Consider the following 23,598-nt stretch of genomic DNA (forward strand, 5'->3'; position numbering starts at 1 on the left):
TGCTATTTACTAAGTAGTAGGAGTAGTTGTCATTGTGTGACGTGGGTTGCCAATTTATTTGATATTTTAGCGTAGATGTTATTTTAATTAGTAATAAGCATCAGAATACTAAATTGTATTTTTTTTATAATATAAATCACTGCTAACTTACGAGTACACACACATACTCCTACATATTGTAGCAAAGTTTTGAGAAGAGAAGAACGTAATTTAGTAATAAAAATGTTTATGTTCTGCGTATAACAAAATTACTTTATAATTTAGTCTATTTTAGAAGTATACTAGATACATTTATAATATACATAAAAATAACAAAATACCTATTTCTTATTTTTGAACTTTCTCGTCTTAATTCTTTATTATTATTATCCATACATCAATTGTATCCATATAAGAATTAATCTAATGATAGGCACCATATGCCAAAAAGGTATAACTCTTTGTTTCTAAAATATTAATTTTTTTTAAGATCAATACTGATGATATTATTACTATTTTATATAATATTTATTAGTAATAAAGTTTTAATTTTTTTTTTGTTTTTTTACAAACATTTACTAAGAAAATACACTATTTTCATTTTTATATTCTGTTCTTTTTTTGTACTCTTGTAGAATTTTCGACGTATTTGTATCATACGCATTTTCTAAATGTCATACTTTTATTAACCAGTAGGATTTGTAATAGTTTTTAACGTGTCAGATGCTTCAATAGAAATCTGTTCTAACGAACTCTTGTGAAAGTCTGAGGTCTACCGCAACTCCACATAATTATATTTACCTATACACGACTATTTATGTACAGTTTCTACATTTTAAGTTTTACATTTTTTTTCTATTGCAATATTTGGCGTTGCTTTTGTAAGCAATCCTTTTTAGACCATTTAAACTTTTTTCTACATATTTCTAATTAAATTAGAGCTTACATCGTTTGTCTTTTTCTATCTTATACGATTAGCTAGGAGTTGGAATGAGAGGTAAATTTAACTCGTCTTGGTATAAATGCAGAAATGTATTTTATTATAACACAGTGAAATAATAATTTGTAACTTTTTTTTGTTTCAGATTTAACTTTGGAGTATGCAGTGATATTTTAGTGTTAGGCAGTTTTTCAGTGCAGTTAGATAATCTAGCGTGTCTAGTGTTGTGTGTAACTTACATTTTGGTTACGTGATTAACGATTACAGTTAGATGTGCTTGTGATGTGTTTAACTGACGCAGAACAAATGAAGCGACGCAGGCAACGATATATTTTTAATACGACTGGTCAATGAATGTTAATAAAATGATTTTCGTTCTTGGAATAATAGCAGGATGCATTGCACTGGGTGAGTAATTAGTTTTTATTTTACTTAATAATCTTTTATAGATATTTATTTTTCGTACATAATGCATATTTTAGTGATAATTAATAATAATTTATTATATTCAACTGGTAATAAAAGTTTAAGTATAAATTATTTTATTACCATAACAATGTTTCACTGTTTAACATTTTGATTTTTTTACATAGCTATTAAAATTTGTAATAGATAATTTTAATAATCATATTTGATTTATAAAAAATAAAAATTAGGTGAAGTAATAATAATTGTAATAACTATGCAATAGAACTTATATTAGAACCGGTAATTAACAAGTATTAGAATTCTGCCAAGCATTAGATGTTCTTAGAAAGTACTAGGAAATAAGAAGTTACCAGCAAGTGTATTCTAGCGAGCCGTATGTGGCACACGCGTCCAGAGTCCAGTCATTCACACATTCACACCGATAGACTTTTTCTATGATCCCTGTTTCTGTTTCTCTCGCACCTGCAACTAAATGAAAAACAGGAAAGAGATAGCAAACAGGTTTGCGTCTAAGTCATTGACGTGTTCGAAACGTTAGGGACGATCACATGTAAATACCGCATATTATGTTGCCTCTCTTTTCAGTGAACTGTATCTATTGCATGTTGGAAAAGGGAAACGTGTTGAATTTTCTGACGTGCGATATTCAGTTTCATGGAGTACTAAGGCGGCATAAATATGAAAAGGTGAAAAGTCACGTTTTGAATAGAAGCTGCCTTAATGTATCAAACTGTCGCAAGTTATGTGTACAAAAAAGGAAGTAATAACGGAATGACTATTGCAGATTTATACGTACCTATAGAGTTTTTGTGATTGAATGCTAGCATTCTTTATTGAGTAACAAGAGTACAGTATGTTGTATGTAATCTAAGTATTACATTTCAACCATAGTACCGATTTAGAAATATATATCTAATATCTAGTTTGGTTGTCTGAATTCTTTTAAATGAAAACCTTTTACTGATTAAAATTTAAAATGACAATTCAACTGCCATTTCTAAGCTACTAGAGAAAAAATAAATTTAATCAAACATTTTGTAATTTCAAATGTCGTTTGTGCACTGTTTATTTTGTCAATTATTTGTTTTGTCTCGTCTTCATTATTAAATAGCTTTTGTCATCGATTTCTTGAACTAATCTCATACAATAATAAAGCGCTATTTAGTTATAAATAGCTTGCGTGAATTCAAACATCTTTAATTCCTCAATGTCACAGACTATTGATACTTAGTCTAGACTTTAGGTACAAACGGGATCTCTACTAATGCTTAACTACTTATCTTGTCTCTAAAGACGTTTTAACCGTTACAAGAAGGCGCTTGTTGTCACTCATGTGTATAATGAAATTATTTTAAAAATTGAATCAGATGCTTTTAAAGTCAGTGCGGGCTCGAAACCTTTTTGAATATTAACGTTGAATCTTCATATCGACACAAAATACAGTCGGTGAATGATCTGTAACCGAAGAGTTCAAAATTAAGGTGATGTGTTTGTATTGGCTCTTTATAAAAACGTGATCAATACAACTTTGACCATGCGTAGGAAGGTAATGGGACGAAATCAGCCCATGCGAGAACAACAAATTAAGATAATCTTGTGCGTGAGTATCTTTATGTGGTGGAAAAATGTTAATACTGATGTCACCCATTATAATTATAGTTCTATAATGTTTGATTGAAGAAAGAGTTGAGTTCAAGCTATTATAAAATGTATCAAGCTGTCGGTTAGAGGGAGAGCGATAAAGAGCAATAAGGCACACCTCTCTGTTTATGTTGCAAATAAGTGAACTAGCATCCTCCACATTCAAATGTGAATATTCAATATTTGAAGCTAAACTAATTTAAATACTTAGTACTATTAGCATTTATATATCTACTTGAAATTTTGCTTGCAACGGAAACACCTGAAATAGTAACTTCCTTTAGACAAAAGGCTATGCTATCGATTCTCTTAATCAACTAAAGAGGCTCCCTTTCCGCTTTCGCAGTAATATATAGAGATATAATCAACTCCTTAACTCGAAATCACTTCAAGTTTCTCTGTGTCACTTATGAGCATTCCCTCAGATATATTTAACACTATATTTAACGCTGATATAAAAAAACCCTTTTTCATACTAATTGCTTTTATTCAAATTACTTTTCCGTTAAAGATGTACAATCTTGGAACTCTCTTTCTTTGAAAACCATTTCTATAAGACAAGATCGCTCTTTTTTTTTTTAAGAGCACATTTTTTTCACTAAGTATTATCAGGTGGTAACAACCGGGACCGATAGCTTTACATACTCTCCGAGGAATCAGGAGACCCATAATGACACATTTCCAGACTAGGATCAATAGCCATCAATACAATTAGTCATCTTGAGCGGAAATCGAAACCGTGATCGTCGCTCTAGGTATCGTTTTAGGTGCACCATACAGAAAGTAACACATTAAAACCTTTTTAAGACCGTCTATTGAAATGAGAGCCTCTTATTTCGCAAATAATAAATATCAGTCTAACTTAAATAAAATGTTGCTACACACCAAGTTTAGTACCTCGGTATAAATTTCATACCAGTATATAATGATGGATAAAATCGTTTACCGCGGCAACGGCAAAGTCTTAAACCACAATATTGGCTGCGCAATAACCTGAAAAAGTCTCATAGAGCCACTTCGAAATCATAAAAATATTGTTTATTACGACTGGTTTATCAATCTTTTTAATTTAAATCATTTGAGGTATTACATTTATTATAAATTTTATCATTAACACAGATAGAATCTTAGTAAATAAAGAATATTATCGTAACGGTTTCAATCGCTAAAGTTATAGCCAAAAGATATTAATGTCAAATTGTTAGCCTCAAGTAAGCAATGAGATAACTAAAATATTAATAATTAATAATTCTACTAACATGTATTAATATAGAATAAGTATTAGAAATGATGGCATACTTATATGAATATAAGCTGTGATTGGAAATTGGTTGCTAAAGCTCATAAATCTCAAGTTATCTATACTAATATTATAAAGCTGAAGGGTTTGTTTGTTTGAACGCGCTAATCTCAGGGACTACCTGTCCGTCAATATTAGATAGCCTATTCATCGAGGAAGGCTATAGGCTATATATCATTACATTGAGACTACTAGGAGCGGAGCACCAATGAAGAATGTTTCAAAATCAGGGAGGGTTGTTTGTCTTTTTGAAATCTTCAACTGAGTGCGCTGCGTAAATTGTTAAAGTTTCGCAAAACTCATGTATGGCAGAATTGTTCCCCTTTAAAATTTCCACACGGACAAAGTCATGGCAGAAGCTAGTTATAACAAAAAAATTATGAATACGGCAGCAAGACATACTATGGAGTAGCTTTCGTTTTGATTATTGCTGCAAACTTAGTTATTCGAATAGTAAAATAAGTTACAATAAAATAGTTTTTGGAAAATTTTAACCCTTCAAAATGACATACTTGTTAATCTTTATTAGTTCTTAGTTAGTAGTTTAGTAGGTATTTGTATCCGCCAACACCCCCGGTCCGGTTGTTATCATGTACACCTGATAGCGATCGTTACTCATAGTAGGGAATATATTCGCCAACTCACATTGGAGCAGCGTGGTGGATTAAGCTCCGATCCTTCTCCTACACGGGGAAAGAGGCCCAATAGTGGGATATTACAGGCTGAAGCGTATAGTAGTAATTGTGTATAATAAAATATAGTTGGATAGGATAGACCTTCCGCCGAGTGTGAGGCATTTTATTATAATTATTTAGAATAAAAATGTGGGCCTACAAATTAATTCGGTGCGCAGAAGATTGCTTCGATTACACTGTGTAGTTTAGAAGAGTGCAGCTGAAGCCTATATAATGCTTGCAAAACCTTATAGTTACAATGTTGTAACTGATAAATTACGCATAGAAAGGGATCGTTTCAAGAATTTTAGTGCTGAAAAAAAGTCCTGACCCTGGCCCGTTTCTAAATAATTCGAAGGCCAAAATTTTTACACAATAGTTGATGAAAATCAGATTCAAACACAATCAAAGCTTACATAACACTAGTAGTGATACAATAATACTTTCGCTATGATTAAATTACTTGGAAATAATCTAAAAGCAAGGTAATTGCGTGACTTATGAACTGAAGCGGAGTGGCTAAAGGCTCACTTGTAAGTTTTTAAGGCAAAAAATAATGGTTTTTGCGTCTGTGAAGAAAAATAAAAAGTAGATAAAAAGAGAAGGTTACGTAGCTCTTCAATCATTGTTGTCAACTTCAGTATCAACGCCACGTTTTGAAGGTGTATCTGGTAGGAACGAAGGAGTATTGTATGTTTTCATCTGCTAAAACCTAGTGTTTCCATTACATATTTTGTTACAAATCGCAATTAATGTATTGACTAAAGGCAAGACAAAATTATTTTCTTACGTGATAGCGTTCGGACTCATATGAGGACAAGAGTGAAAAATTATAAAATAGTGGGTATCTGGAAGATTTTATCACTCCCGTTGTTTGCCGGACATAGATCTTTAAGAATGTTGGTTGTTTCAATGTATGCAACATGATTTAGCTTGTCAACAGTTCACTTCTTACTCAAAAATTAAAAAAAAATATATTAAAAACTGGATGGCCTTAAAAGATAAAATATTTTTCGAAATGAAATTGGAAAATTTACTAAGATATAGATAAGAGTAGTAACTTTTGCAGGACAGTACTTTGAATGATCTGTGTATACGCTTTGTTTTCAAATTAACACATTTTTTATACCCATTAAATTTACCAAGTTAATTTGTAGGACCAATATAAATGAAAATAAATCGCTATATGCATTGTTTGTAAGAGTGATATTCGAGAAGATTTTAGCCCAGTTTTCTAATACTTCGTAGGTTCTTATGGAATGGAAAATTGAGAAAATTATGCAATAGATCGTAAAATTTCAGAAATTTTCCAATAGAATGAAACTATACGATACCTTTGGGTAGAAAGGTCGTATAAACCAAAACCCGACTTTTCAGGAGAGCAGAAAAACGATTTTTTTTTTACATAAAAATTCATAGTTTTTTTGTTTTTGAACTTATAAAAAAATGATATATGAGAAAGGTTCTTACAATTCTCGAATGAAAACGGTTAAATCATCAAAACCTATCTATCTTCTATAGTTTCAAAGTTAGCTTGGATTTACGTCTAAGAAAAAATCAATTCTTGGTTAATACACCCCATGAAAATGTACTTAAAAAAAACTATATAGGTCGTATATCCATTTTTGCTAAGCTTATGGTCACATTTACTGTCGTAAAAACCCATAAATGTAGTTTTTTTTTTGTATTAAAAACCATTTATAATCATAGATCAATTGAATTCTGACTAATAAACAATCATGTTACTCCCAGAATTAGTAATAACTCAATTATTATTATTCTAATACCCAATAATGGTCGATTCAAATAAAATAAAACTACCTGAAATACGAAATCAACATTTATTAGGTATTATAATACCTTCTAAGCAACATTTACTATTAATTCAATAATGGTACAACATATCTAACAGGTTTAACATTTTTAAATTAAAAAAACAATTATAACAACACACTGAAAAGTGAAATAAAAAAATCTACTTAGCCATAAAAAAACAAAAAATATTCAAACTTCTTCTAAATTAAAGTAATCAGGCATTTTAATTATTTATAAAATTATGACTTGATAGTTTTTTTTTTAATTTTTGTACATAATTAACTGTAATTCAATAAATTATTGTATTAAGCCTTTGTTCTAAGGCTTACTTACTAAGTAATTTATTAAATTACAATTAATAAAAATAATTAAAAAGCGATCAAGCACTAAACGTGACCAACTTATGTACTAAAAAGTAACTTATTTATTATATAAATTTGTATTCATAATTAGTTTAAAATAACTTATGAATTGTTACTATAAATTATTTTAATTATTATTATAAAATATTTTAAAATAAATTATGAATTGACAAACACATTTTCAAAAAATAAATTTAGGTGACAAAGAATACAATTATTTAACAGTCTTGTTTTTTTTACTAAATAATAATTATTTTGCTAACGAATGAAATGTGAAATTACGTAAATACGAAAAGTTATTATTCTTTTATAATAATAAATGTATTATTCAATTAGCTCTTCCTCGTCTTCTTCGTCGGTCAGCGTAAGAGAGTCAGCCACATTTCCATGGGGTAAGTTAAAATAATCATGGTGGTACCTTTTTGGTATAATTCCATTATCACATAGACATTTTAAATCCTTATATTTTACGTCTGATATTTGCAATTTGTTTTTGTAAAGTGCAGTTGGGGACATAGTCATTACCTTTTCATGTGTATCATTGCTTACACCTTGTTCGGGTAGTATCGCACGGGTTTTCGATCTTCCTTTACCTCTACCTTTAGATTTTTCTTTATTGCCAGATTTTTTAAATAATATTACTTTATCAGGTTACGTCTCTTCTTTCATTGAATATTTAACGTACATTTCATTTGGACTCTTTTTCTTCAACGTAATGATTCGGATGTTTCGTATTTTCAGTGTTTTAGAAGTTTCATTTGTAAATGTCGCAGCAGTTATCTCATTCCAATTGAGAAAATCAGAATACTCCATTACATTAACATTATAAGGCCTAGGATTTTTTCTTGCAGCCTCAATGTATGATGGTTACGTTACGTTAGGGCGTATAAGCCATTTACAATTAACGACTATTTTTACGCCCTGAGTTAATATAAATTATGGTCATTACATCATAACAAAACTACAAAAAAAAAACATTCGGCTTTTACATTGAAAATTTACCTTTTTTTAGAGACTATGATCGAAAATTTCTGAGTCGTATTAACCATTTTTGTGCGAATTTCTGCATTTCGTATATACAGATCGATAGAGAAAAAAATTCTGAAAAAAATGATATATATAACTCAATTTGGCCAAAATGGTTTATACGACCTTTCTACCCAAAGGTATCGATTATCAATCGCATGCGTTTGACACACCAAAGGACAAGACAACATATGTCGGGTTAGCAGATAACAAATAAAATAATAGGAAAGAAAGTACAAGCTTAAGAGAAAATCTACTACGAAATTATATGCACTAGAAAAAATTAAAGTTAAACATAATAATTCTAGTAGTTTAAAGAAGAAACGTCTCAAAAATAACATCAATTTACTCCTAATTCCCTAGAATCGCTCACTTTCGCTTCAGCCTGTAATACTCCACTCCGGTGCATATATTCCTCATTCCCCGGTGAAGGATCAGAGCTTAATCCACCACGCTGCTCCAATGTGGGTTGGCGTATATATACTACTATGAGTACTAGTATGCTACTATGAGTACTGATCGCTATCAGGTGTAATGATAACAACCGGGACCGACAGCTTAACGTGCTATCCGAGGCACGGTGAGGAGACCCACAACCTTTACAATCAACGACTGTATGAAGATATTTGACTGACCATATTAAAATAATTAGAAAAAAAATAGTTTCACCTAAGTAGTAAGATCGTACAAGGAATATACGTAGTAATATCATCTCTAATAAAATAATTTATTTTTAATAACTCTTAATAAATTTAATTAGCGTTCATAACTTTATTCATATTTTATTGAAATAATCTAACTCTATTATATTTACTCTTATGAGCAAACTTTCTAAAGTATTATTAAGTATTATAGATATCAGGTTTCTTAGAAACAGTAAATAATATTGTTTCATATTTAATGGAATGGCTAGGAATTTCAAGTCCGGAGACCGACTTACACTCCAACAATTTTTATGACTTCTTACAACTAGTGAAGTGGGAAATATGTTTACGTATCTCATACAAGCTACAGGTGAAAATTCAATCCACATTCATTACATTTATTTTCAAGATAATATCACCCGTAAAACGTACAAAATAAGATCTGAAATCGAATGCATCGTTATCTCTACAGCAAACTACATTTTTATTCTAATAACGCAAGTGATTTTCAACCGTAATGCTATGTGATAAAATAGTTTCGTCATTTATTTGTAAGTTCAGCTGAGCTCCACTCGTTTCTGCAGTCCTGGTACAATCCGACTCACACATGTCACGGTGGCCCGGTTCCTACCATATATCAAGGTCACATGTTGCTATCGTTTGTCTCATTCGCACGTCACATCAAATTATATGGATAACAAGGTTGCGTATACATTAACAACATATGTTAATATGACAAAAGTAGGCACTACAAGCAACTTTCTCGTAGATCGCACCATACTCGTAAGTAATGTTTACTGAAGGGAAACATAAAATTTGTATTTGCAACTTTGAATGTTAGCTCAAACGCCCTCTGCTTTTTTAAATACATAGCTGCTAGTAAATAAAGTAATAACAAAAACTACCTAGTAGTCTTTGCCTAGTTTATTTTTAGTAAACTAATGAATCATGTCATTAGTCGATAAAAATAAGATAAAACAAATAAACGAGTATGACTGAAATTGAAATGAACTATTCCCACAAAACAATTTAATTTTCATTTAAAATATTCGCATTTTAATAAACTTTCTAGGGGTAAAATTATTTGACCAACAATTAATTAACCCTAATAAAAAGAAGTTAATGTATCTCGATTTATAACAAGAAGAAATTCTATTACATCTAGTATTTTTAGTTTTTCAATATTCTTATTACAGCATATGAACAAAAACCTTATACTACTATACTAAATTACGTAATGTATGTAGTGACCCACATTTTTACGAAAATTTCATAAGGGAACAAATGAGAAACCGAGTATGCTAGAACTTCGAATTATTGCTAACAAGTAAAAAGCTTCTATTCTGAATCTACACAAATCTGATGTCACGTGTAGTACGTTCGAAATTTTTTTTCTTTCAAATTTATGACACGAAAAATCGCACAACGTAATAAATCTGGTCCATCGCACCGTTATTAAATAAGATAGCTTTACAAAGCATTAAATGATACGGCCCTCGTAAAACAAATATTAGATTCAGTTGTAAAACGATCGTTGTAAAACACCTTAAAGGCCGTTTAATCTACATGTTTTCATTCTAAAATACGTCAAATGGTAACAGTAAAATTTAAAATATTAACGATTGATTTTAATGTACCTTAAAGAAATAATATAAAACAAAAATAGTCAATAACTGAAACGAACTGAAATATTCAACTTGTATATTTAATAAGTATTATTTAAGTGTAATTAAATTGACAACTCTTAGAAGTAGAAGAAACTTATTTAGTAATCATCACGAGGACTAAAGTAGACACAGTTCATCTATTTCTTAATTTAAAAAAATAATAATAATAATCGTGAAATTACAATTTTTATAAACTTTTCATTTAATTGATTGATTGATTTAATGGCTTTCAGTTGTGCCAGAGAAGCACGGTTGATTCCGCCAATGTCACGTAGAGTGGATAACACACGTAGCAGATTGATTGATCGGTGCAGTTGAGATAACATTCCCATTTTATTTTTGGAAACAGGCAAAATGTATTTATTTAAATATTGTCTGACATATGACAGCAACATCCGAACGATGTCACACAGGTTACTGAAATACTTGTTAACACGCAAACTTCTAATTCAGTCATAATTCATGTAAATTTTCTCTGATTGTATAAAACAATATTTTACTGGGTGTACATTTACGTATATGTATTAACTAATTAATTAACTATTAACGCCCCTGGCTCAATGAAGACTTGTTTTTGCTAATTTTAACCAATTTTAATACAAGATATATAAATTACATATGTATTCGTACATCAGATTAAGTGGGATAGTTTAAAAAAACTAATTAAAAAAAAACTTCAAACTATTCAATTACAAACAAATAGCATAATAACGAATTGTTATTATTTATTTGAAATTTATTATCTTTAATGTATATTTCGACACTTGCGCTGTCGTAGGCCATTAGCAAGGAATATATAAACAACAGATGCACCGATCACGCCACTTAGCACATCGTTCGATTGTCACTTACCCTCATTAAATTACTCGAATCATTCTGACGTGTATAAAACGATCGGTGCAACCGCGGCTCTAAGGCAGTCTTGGCTCTGGCTTGGCACGAAGCATTTGTTGTATCCTGCTAGTAGCTCAACTTAGACTCTTTCAATAATCAATTTGCGCAAACGAACTAATTGTTATATATTATATTACGATCTGTAATTTGGCTAGGCTGGGCGGGCAACTCGAGCAGTGTAGGTGAGCGTTGATGTACATTTCAAAGGGGGCCTCCTTAAACCTACACCTCGGTCGCAATTCCTAGGAACTGCTCTGAGTTTCTCCTTCTGCTACACGATGGTCTCGGCACCCACACGGTGAATCCATCGAATGCTAAGTAGTTAGTCTCCCCCCGTTAACTAATAACTATCTTGTGTTACCTTACGTCGTAATTAATCAGCCTGGCCACCTCATTCCTACGTTATACAACAATTGATAACATACTACATATAAGTAATTTTAATAGTTAATTGAAGTCATAACTAGACTTCAGTCTTTCTATTTAAAAATATCATATACATATATATAAAGATGTCACAGTGTTAGCTACCATACTCATCCGAAACGCCTGGATCGATTTTTATGAAATTTTGTTGCCATATATTTTATATCGATGATTTGTGCTTTTTTTGAGTTTTTGATGTTGATTAATTTATTATAGCTTATCATTACTTTGGAGTGCTTTTATGAAATAATAATTGGTGGAAACTTTGCTGGATTTTGTAAAATTAATTTGTGTTAATATTTTTTATTGTGTATATCTGTTTGTTTCCCAAATATTAAATAAATAAATAAATATCGGGTACGTCTGAGAATCGGCCAACATCTGTTTTTCATACCCTTGCGTTAAAGGGAAGGGGGATTAAGGGGTTAATAACATATGTGTCAAAACAACGTTTGCGGGGTCAACTAGTATTAGTATAATTCTGCCAATTATAACACAATCATAACTAATCAAAACGATCTGTGTACATAAAATGCGTACATAAATTATTTTATTTAATATTAAGACCAACAATACATACACTAACAAAATCGGAACAAGTACGTATTGTTACGATAAATATTAAGCATAAGTGTACCTATAATTATAGGTGTTACGCATATTTCGGTAAAAAAAAAATAGAGGCACAACATACACATAAAGTTATATGTAACAAATTAAAATAAATTTAAATCAACAAATAAAAAAATGCAATATTCCTGTTAAATTATTATTTAAAACATAACAAATATTAAAACATTAATAAATAATTATAAGGACATGATAATGTCATTCTCTGAATAAAATATCGATGTCAGTTTTTTAGCCAACGAAAGTTATAAAAGTTGACGGTCTTACAGTTCTCGTTTGGGCGCGAATATTAATTTAATGAAGCCAACCAGTCAACCTGAAACAGTCAATTGGTGGTTTGTATATGTCTGTATATTATATATAACAATATTGTGCATAGACTGATGATTTTAGCTTGGTTTTCAGAAAAGTATGGTTTAAATATAGCCTTTTACTTTGCCTAATTGTAAGTATTAAATGAATATTCAGAGGAAATGTAATATAAAATATATTTTGTCTGTTTCCTTTTGTTTGAACCGACTTTAAGAAAAGGAGAAGGTTCTCTATTAAACTGTAGTTATTTCTTTTTTTGTGTAACACACATAAAACCTTAGAACTTTTGACTAGCTGGACCGATTATGATAATTCTTATGTTAATTGAAAGCTTGATTGAAATTTTTTAAATGAGATTTGATAACTACTTTTAGGGTAATCTTTGATAACGCGCATTTACTTTACTATTCTTTTGTCTACCTAAGTCCTTTTAAATTACCGTACTTGTCGATGTAATTAAAGTTGTTTTTTTTTTTCGTTTGCCAGCAAATACAATTACTAGTGGTTACAATCTTTTTTCTGTGACTGTATTTTAAAATTTTTAACAACTTATTTTCAAAAAATTAAAATATATTTTGAGTATTTTGTGACCACTCAATACTATTACATTCGTCCGTAACTTAAATTATACTAAAATTGCTTACTATACGTTTATGAAATTGTCTTTTAATAGTCGGTTTATTTCGAAGTCATCTTCTTTTGATTTTGTCGTAAATCACAAAGCTTCAAACAATAATTTCTATTTCTGGAAATTCAACAATTCATTCAATTTGTTATTTATTAGATGAGGGTAAATATTTTTGCTTCTAACTTTTGAAATAACTTGACACGCAACTTTTCAAAGGGCTTACTGTGAGATATACTGAAGCCGCCGGCTCTTATGAGATTCGGTAAAATTCAACAGAAAAGGCCAACATGAATCCAGTCTTTTTGTGCATAATGTATCTATCGAGTTTATTTTGGAAAATAAGCAGATATTTACAGTCAAAGAGAAGAGAAAAGATCAAAAAAGGAAATATTTTTCTCACATATAAAGCGGCTGGATTCGTTAAATTAAAATGAAATCACAGCTTTCTTATTAAACGTGTGTAAAATTACATTTTTAGGTGATTTTATGTTTTTCGACACTGTTTTTGTGTTGTGTATTATTGCATTATGTAACCAAATTTGTTATTAATTGTTATGTCTCAAGATGTAATGCAAGTATTTCATTTAATATGGAGATTGAGATTGTCTGGAAGAAATTGCTATTTAGCGATAATACAAGGCTGTTGTAAATTGTATTCTTTTGTATATTTAAGAAATTTCTGTTAATTCCCTTTTCAATGGTGTTACAATAAAGTGTATACTCTTTCTCTCTGACCCTCTATCTATCTATCTCTTGTCTCTTCTAACAGTAATTTAGATTTGTAAATGAAAAAGAACTAACAGCAGTGTTTGCTAAACATTACTCACATTTATCATAGCCTATTGAATCTTTGAGTAATAATTTTAAGTTATCACGTGTAGTGTGCACAATGGTTAATTTTGTTAATAGCACATTACGTAAGCAAACGGTAAAAACGATAAAAATATATAATATATACATAAATACTATCACATAAAATGTAAAGAACTTACCTGATGATGATACAGATATTACAGATTTTGTACGTTTTCTAAATTGCGCAGGATTTTTTTAATATTTTATAGTCATTTTAGAATGGTATTTATGGTAATAACCGTCATATTTGATGATATCACAAAATAACAGCGCGTTACTCATCTTGTATATTTATTTTAGTTAAAAAAGCAACAGTAACTGTTACGAAACTAAACAATTTTTTTTTTATTATTCTAACACGCATTGAAAACTTTTTTAATGTAGAAAGTTATTATCTACATTACCTTACGATATATAAATATAACGAAAAACAAAAATAGAGAAGAACAAGGTAGAAACCACATAAAATATAATAATAAAAAAATACAAATAAATATAAATACAACATATTACCACATACATAATTTCATACGACATCAAGTCGAAACTTATTTTTTATTATTATTATGTTCGAGCTCCACGAACGATCTCCATCACTTTCGTGAGAGTGTCAAAATTAGTAACAAAACACGCGATGAATACATAAGTGATAAGATGTTACGTGTCCCCCGTAATCCAAGGCTTGGCGAAAGTCACTTTCACTCGAAACATTTATTAAACCAGTTGCTTATCCTCGTGTTTATGCATCTACTAAAAATATATCAGGCAATTTTAATGTGCTACGTTAAATATCTAAATAAATTATTAGAATTTAATTAATGCGTGCGGTTTTGCTCATTTGTATTTTCTTGTTTAGGAACATTATGGGTTTAAACAGACTTTAGTATTTAATTATATAATAGATAAATAAAGATTTGTAACGTTGCCTAAATTAAAATCTGCCTTTTATACACAACAACAAAAGTTTTAAACAATCGAACGTGCAAAGTATTAAGTTTTGCTATGTATAGGTTTAAAAAACAGTTTTGCCAATTGGATATGTTTTATATAATAAAGAAATATTTTATTTTCATTTGAACGACTTGCCATAAATAAACAAATTGACTATGCATGCCTTAACTGCGTAACACAGAGTTCAATGCACCTCTTATATGAATGGAAAGAATGATACGATTCATTATTTCTAGACATAAGACAATAGACTTCAATCCGTTTTCATAAAAAATATTATCAAACAATCTTTTTGATAAATTGCCAATGTTTGTGAAAGTAAATGTTTTTATTTTATCCATATAATATGCATACCTCAGTTTACTACTTTAGATAGGGCCTTAATAAATTAACATTTATGATAGGTAGTTAAGTGACAATAAAATTTTGATATCAACTCGTTTAAACATAAGGCTTTAGTGTGAAGTTTTTTCGAGTTCAAACAAATATTGTACTGTAACAGTGTAACTGTTAATAAACATTCCTCGGCTCGATATTAGCCTATCTCAAAAAGAGACTTAATTTCCTACTCTACTATACTATACTATATACTCTACTATACTCTACTGCAGATTGGCGCATTTAAATTTTTGAAATTTTATCCAAAAGATTCAGGTTTGTGATTTTTTCCCTGGTGTATTAATAGCAAACTCAGCAGTTTCAACGAGAATATGTTAAGTGCATTGACTTATTAATGGCTCTGTAATGAATGCATAGCCAGAGTTCAATAACAGTTAGTCCAAATTACTATTTTACATGTTACTTATAGTTAAAGACTTCTAATTTTTGACTTAATATGACTAATACCTGCTGGGTGGTTATAACAGTAAAGAATATAGCCACTCCCTATGGGCAAAACATATTAGTTCACATCATTTTGGTGCGAACTTGTGGAGGCCTATGGACTGCATTAGGCTGAAGTTAATTGCTAATACAAAGTTTTGATATACGAGCATTTTACACTAGTGACTAAACACCGTCAATGATTTCAAAATTATACGTTTAAATTAAACATCGAAATAGTAACTTAATTAAAATTCATTACAAAAGAATTTTTGAATTACACACTCCTATACAAAAAAATTTAAGACAAAATCGACGGCATCCAATAGCAAAGTGATATACGTGTTTCGTTTTTTGAGTACTAAGTCTTCAATGTTTTTCAACTACTAAAGGTCTTACGGTATATTGCTACATGGTAGGAATACTAGTAACAGCTGACGAGATCGCACACAGAGTTATGATCAAATCATACAAGCTCAAGACTGATTGATAGCATATAAAGTAGTGTGGTGACACATGATTGTAGTATTAAATTTAGTCACGCTACGTCTCCAAGGGCTTGCTGGTCATGGAGTAAATTACAGAATTGTCCTTTCGCAATTTTATACCGTTAGGTAATTTTATTTGTAACGACGTTAGGTTTAAAGTTGGTCGAGAATTACTCCCTAAAGGTATTTGTACATTTAGTAAATATAACATACGTTCAACCAAAAAAGACAATTTTGTGCATTGGTAGATAATAATTATGTCTATGTTGATATCTCTGTTCGTTTCTCAGTCAATGTATCAAGATCGCTCAGTCGTTATTAAGTCTGTTGAAAACGAATAGAAGCAAAATTAACGCGAATACAAATCGTGGAAAATTACTATAAACAGAATTAACGCTACTAAAAATGAAGTTTACTTCAAGCGAAATTTTCGTTGTCACAAACGACACTACTGAGAAAAAAAATACGAGAAATTAAATAATTATCATATTTGCGTAGATACTTTTGTCAGCTGTTACTAAAAAAAAAAAAAAAAAAAAATACAATGGGACGACAAAACAATGAGATTTGTAACATATATTGTGTGAAGTATCAAAATGAAATATAATTAGTTGTAGGTAGTTTTAAGGCTACCAGACTTAGATTTTTATTTCTTAGTATTTTGTTCCGTCACTTTTTTTTTTCGAATCTTTCATTAGAATTTTTATCAATATGCACTTTATACTGTAGTTCATTTTATTAATATTTATAATAGAGAAGATTGTTTATTATTTTGTTTTTGTTTGCTATTTTACAAAATTTACTCTTTAATTTACTTTTTAATTTAATGTTATAGCTCTTCGTAAGTTTTAATATATTTTAAAACTGAAAACTAAAAGAAAATTAATATTAAATCTTCAACAACTCGAAAGAACGAGGAAACTATGCAATAGACGTAAGCTATCGGTTTTAGTTACGTTCGAATATTTTCATATTAAATACTTTGTGTATGTAGCATGAACTATCCTATTTATTTATTATTTTCTTATTTTTTCGCACATAATGAGAAATATAGCTTATATAAATAAATATCTAAAACAGGTTTTGTTTAAATAATTGTATAACTTAATCATATCATGGTACATTGGGTTTTTATAAATTATATTGTGTTGTACCTAAAAAAGCCTGTGCCTCGGAGTGCCTCGGAGAGCACGTTAAGCCGTCGGTCCCAGTTGTTATCATATACACCAGATAGCAATCGTTACTCATAGTTACATATATCCGCCAACCCGCATTGGAGCAGCGTGGTGGATTAAGCTCTGATCCTTCTCCTACATGGGGAAAGAGGCTTATGCCCAGTAGTGGGATATTACAGGCTGAAGCGTACCTAAAAATTATATATGTACCAACATTGTAGAATAAATTTATCAATAAATAAATAATAATTGTTAATAATGAAAATAATTAATTTTTCAATTATTATATTTATTTATTTTTTCAGTGACGCCACAAATGCCACCTGGCTTCAGCTTGCCCGCCATAACTCATGTGGACCGCAACTGGTTCGCAATGTCCACCGATCCCATCGGTACCGTGGTTACGAAAGTTCATAGAGAACGAACTAATTCACGGGTTGTCACTTATGGGCTAGAAACCAGTGGACCACCAGCACCTTTCAAAATTGATTCCCATACTGGTGTAGTTACAGTCAATGATACTTTAAAAGATAAGGTAAAGTATAGTAAAAAATATTCAATTAATTATTGATTTATGAGTAAAAAAATGATATTTTGTAATCTATCGATTCCTTTAAAGAAATTTTTGGTTATACTTGAATATAAATATTTTTTATGTTTTCAGGAAAATCGATCATATTCTCTATGGGTGACCGCTTTCGATGGTTCATCGATTCCACAGCGCACAGAAGTTATAGCTACTATAACAGACAGTAATGGCTCAAGGCCAAATGTACCTCTTCCTCCGCCATTCACTCTACCAAGCTACCCAAGTGTACCGGTACCACCAAAGTTTACTAGAACTACATACAGCACTACCAAAGCTACAGAATCAATTATTACAGAAGTAACAGTACCTGATACAACAACAACTACAACATTAAGTCCGACTGAAAAAGCTGAAAGTGTACCAAATAAAATTAAGCCGGTTGAACAGGTTGAAATGAAAAGTAATACTACAGTTAACGAAACACAGATGGGACATGATGTTTCAATAACTGTGATACCTCTTGTAGCTATAAGTGGATTGGTGATAATCGTGGCTGGTGTTATTATTTTTGTTTGGCGGAAAAACGGTGTGAAAAAATCGAAAATTGAAAAAGACGATATGGTAAGTTTTAAAATATCACTAGATTCTAAAATGTATAACAAATAACGTCTAAATCACCGCGTTGCTATTTTATCCTCATTTTTAGACCGAATGGGAATCGCATTAAAGGCAAAATAACCTTGCCTTACATTTTTGCTTATCCATATAATTTCATCATTCCGATTGTCCACAGAGCAAAGACTCAAGTGGTATCGTGCTCCAAGATTCTCATGCACTCAACATGTGGGACCGCCCTCGCGCGTATTCAAATCGTTATGAGTCATGGGATAGTAACCATTTACAGGTCAGTTTTGACCTTTTCCATTTAGTTTTTCATCTGTCTATTCCACATCCTCTTTTGATCTTTTATTTTTACTAAACTAACCCAATATCCTGGACTTAAATTTTAGGACTGTTTGAATGTACGAATAATTTATTTATTTTCCAATAGTTACGCAACAGTTTGTAACAAGTCAGAAAGTTTCATGTTACAAAATACAAAAAAGAACATCATTGTCATTTAAAAAATCTTTCGAAAATGTGTGATAAAATGTAATGTGTTATTAAAATTACACGATCGAGACCCAAAAAAAAAATAGCAAAATAAACTCTGTTTTGTGATGTTGTTTGTGTAACGATAGGTATTTAATCATTGTATTAACGCTTGTAACACTTTTCCAATCAAAAAGGTTTTGCGTTCGACAAATATTTTTACATATTTGCTTGTTCTTATTTTTATATAAATCTATGGTAGCTTGAAATAAGTTTTCAAAGAAAAAAAAAAGAATCATAAATACACAGTTACGTTAAATTTATACCACGCAACAATTTTCGTGAAATTTTACATAATATATATATATATATATATATATATATATATATATATATATATAGTATATTCTCGCTTGGGTAAATACCCTCAAAATGGCTGTAATGTGTAATGGGTGTGTGTTCTTACGGGTAATATAATTTAATTAGACATACATTTGTTCTAAAATAGTATTGATGAACTAACTGTACATGCGTCTAACTTTCGAATTCAATAAACTTTGCATATAGTAAACAACACTTAAGAAAAATATTACGTGTTTACTTAATTCTAATTCTCTCTTCTTAATTGATTCTTGTCCCTGTCATTTTTATTATTTTTGATATGATATCAAAAATATCTCTTGTCATTTTACCCATATTAAATTTCAATACTGTCAGTTATAATTATCGTCACAAGTTTTTAATATGGATTGTCTTTTATGGTAGTTATATTACTCTTATGATTTTCCATCCTTCCTTCAATAAATATAACGCTACAATATTTTATTTATCATACTGGTATTTATCGAGCCTAACGTGTTTAGACAAATAATCCTAAATATTATTTTTATCTAATTTATATTTATGACGTATTATTATAAGTTGGCAAATAAAGTTCACCAAATAAGTGGTTATCGTAATCGAAAGACCCCTACAACACCAGAAGCACAAAACTCACTTTGCCCACCCTACTCTCGCTGACTACACAACGGTCCCCAGAAGCTCTGGCTATCTTACTCACCATTGAAACACAACACTCAAGCGAGTGCAATATTACTTGGCCCAATTGTAAGGTTGAGATACTTCAGCAGTCAGTCTGCTCCAAATACCGAGCAAGCTAATTCCTGCTACGTTCTATATGAATAAAAAGTAATCATAATAAATTAACTTAGAGAACATTTTCAGAATTCGGAAGAGACAACGATAAGTAAAGAAGAGCCTAGAGATGAATGGGAATTTCCAAGACATCGAATCAGGATATTCAATATTGTCGGTGAAGGTGCCTTTGGACAAGTTTGGCTCGCACAAGCTATCGATATTGATGGTAGGAGAAATTGTATTTAACTTTATTTATATTTAAAATCCATTCCGTCCCGGTTTCGCACGGGCACTTGACAAGAATTGTAAAATATTTCTTCTCCTCTCCCTCTTCTCCCTCTTCTCCTCCCTCCTCTTCTCCCTCCTCTTCTCCGTTCTTCTCCTTCTCCCCTTTCTCCCTCTTCTCCTCCCTCCTCTTCTCCGTTCGTCTTCTCCGTTCTTCTTGTCCGTTCCTCTTGTCCGTTCCTCTTGTCCGTTCCTTTTGTCCGTTCCTCTTCTCCGTTCCTCTTCTTCGTTCCTCTTCTCCATTCCCCTTCTCCGTTCCTCTTCTCCGTTCTTCTTCTTCTTTTTCTTTTAAATTTCTTAATATTTTATTTCGGCAGCAGTTGCGCTTATCGCAACATATAACAATAATTAATTTATAAAAATATTTATTCAATACATAAGTAACCTTTCTTAAAACTTCATTATATTTTATGAAATATTGTTATTAAAAATACAAAAACAAATGATTGAAAACTTGCGATAAATAATTCATTGTACAAACAAATGTCGAGTAATTTATTTTCTGTCCATATTCAGGTAAAAAAGGCGAACAGACCGTAGCCGTAAAAACACTGAAAGAGAACGCTTCGGAAAAGGAAAAAGCAGATTTATTGCAAGAATTAACTGTAATGAAGAATTTAGGACCCCACCCTAATGTTGTAAGACTTATAGGATGTTGTACGGAAAAGGTAATTTTTTTTAAATATCAAATATATAAAAATAAAAAAAACGAGTTAAGTAAAACTTCAGCACAATAGGCCTGCACTGTGTTTAAGATATACGAAACGTAACTAGCTATGAGAGAAAGAGTGAAAAATAAATATGTGCTCGAACCTCTCTCTCTTGCTCCGTCTAGTTCTGGTCACCAGCTTAACTCCCCAAGTCAAGCGTAAAGAAATTTTACTTTAAAAATTGACAAAACCAATTAGAAACAAAACTTTATGATCTCAATTAACAGTTAATATAGTAGCTACAGAAATTTGTATGTGCGAAAAAAAAAATTGTCAATGCCCTCAAGATTCCACACGATAATATTTAAATAGGACGAGCTTATCAAACTATACGTTAATGTTTTTTTTTTATATATATACGTATGTACTGTCCATAGTACAGACAATAATGTAACTTTAAATTCGTTGGAACAAATAAAATTGCTCTAGTAGTTTCAGACTATGGATTTCAAATTGCATACGTATGTACTTTTACTATTATCGTACTTCTTAATTTTCACACAGGAACCAACGTTCGTGATAATGGAGTTTGTGAGTCTTGGGAAGCTGCAACAGTTTCTACGCGATTCAAGAGCTGAACGTCATTATGGGAATACCCATGGAGGAAGCCAATTCCTCACTTCGAGGGATTTGACGCATTTCGCCTTTCAAGTTGCGAGGGGTATGGACTTTTTAAGTTCTAAAGGGGTAAGTTTTATACTATTCTAAGTCAGGTAATCCGAAAAATATCACATTGAACAAGCAACAACGTTTATTTGAAAAAAAAAGCATTCTGCCTATACTGTTAAACTTAACGTCCTACCACTGTGTTAAGGAAAGCATGTAAAGCCAAAGGCCCTTATTGTAATTTAAAACATCAAATAACAACTGTTACTCGTGATGGCAAAATGATTTTATTTTAAAATTTTACTACACAACTTAAAATAAGATGTTGCGTAAGAGACGGACTTAAAGCCAGCCATACATTACCAGTCAACATTAAGACGTACAAAAACTGAAAAAACAGTGTTGATGTAGGTTTATACAATTGTAAAAAAAAACTAACAGTAATAATCACGAAAAACATTAAAAAAAAATAAGAAATAAAATAAAAAAGAGAGGTTTAAAACATAGTTCTACGAAGAAATAGACATACATATGTATATACTTATACATATATAAAAAAAGAACAAGAATCAACAATATACACATTTCATGACATGAACTCAATCAAGATAAGACTAAACTTAATCTCAAAATGAAAAGAAATGAAAAGAAAAAAAGAGTAAGTCGCTTCAGTAAATCTAAAAACGCTACTCCGCACTCTCTAACTCCTAAGGACTTAATATCAAAAATGTTATTACGTAGCGTTTATCGTATTGTAGCGAACGCCCACACAGCGCATACAAATTAGATTGTTGAACTTTGCAATCAGTTTGTTATTTGTTAGTTATACAAACTTTGAAATTATGTCGTTAAATAACAAATTTTCGGTTCTGGATACGAAGATAGTGTCCATTTCCTTAATTTTAATTTTAATGCCAAACAAACGAATTAATAGCAACTTGAAGAGCACGTTGCTTTTAAAATAAAACTTTTATTGACACATCCAAAAAATACTATGCAGTCTCATTTTTATGTATTGGCTATTTTTAATGGAAAAAAATATTTAAATATCTTAATGTGTTATTGTTTCTACTGCTATGAGCTTAATAAACCGGTAAATTTTTATTAAATTATTTTTGTAGTGTAGCCATTATTCTCTGTGTCTTTGGTATTAAAGAATATAGTCATCCACTCTCTTCCCGTGTGTATCGTAAGAGGCAACTAAGGGATAACACAGTTTCACTACCACCTTGGAACTTGAACCCAGCATGGTGACTATGGGCAACACACATGGGTTCACGCCATTTTTGGCGCGAACTTTTTGAGGCCTATGTCCAGCAGTGGACTGCAATAGGCTGTAGTGAGTGAGAGTGAGTGAATTATTTCGTTTTGACATGACTGTCACGTTAAACTATCGTCCGTAAACTAACTTTACAGAAAACCAATTTTTTTTTACAAACTTTTTCTGTATACAATCTTTACGATAAATCGGATTCACGTACTAACGTGTCAATAGATATTTAATTAAGAGATACATTGAATCATGTACGATTATAATATAGATTTCAAAATAAGTCATTTTGGTGTAACGGTTTTGTGAAA

At 30.7% G+C, this 23,598-nt stretch overlaps 1 protein-coding gene across 1 annotated transcript in view; it reads left to right on the top strand.

The window, feature by feature from the left end:
- Positions 1-1,050: 1,050 nt before the first annotated feature.
- The window catches only part of LOC123655401 (tyrosine kinase receptor Cad96Ca), a 28,537-nt gene continuing 5,989 nt past the window's right edge, over positions 1,051-23,598 (top strand). Inside the window, exons 1-7 of the mRNA XM_045591214.1 lie at positions 1,051-1,327; positions 17,964-18,193; positions 18,323-18,808; positions 18,981-19,091; positions 20,504-20,642; positions 21,218-21,369; positions 21,916-22,098. Coding sequence (XP_045447170.1) covers positions 1,270-1,327; positions 17,964-18,193; positions 18,323-18,808; positions 18,981-19,091; positions 20,504-20,642; positions 21,218-21,369; positions 21,916-22,098 — 1,359 coding nt within the window. The 5' untranslated portion in view covers positions 1,051-1,269. The remainder of the gene's footprint in view (positions 1,328-17,963; positions 18,194-18,322; positions 18,809-18,980; positions 19,092-20,503; positions 20,643-21,217; positions 21,370-21,915; positions 22,099-23,598) is intronic.

This window comes from Melitaea cinxia, chromosome 7 (assembly GCF_905220565.1).
Source record: "Melitaea cinxia chromosome 7, ilMelCinx1.1, whole genome shotgun sequence".
Lineage (NCBI taxonomy): Eukaryota > Metazoa > Arthropoda > Insecta > Lepidoptera > Nymphalidae > Melitaea > Melitaea cinxia.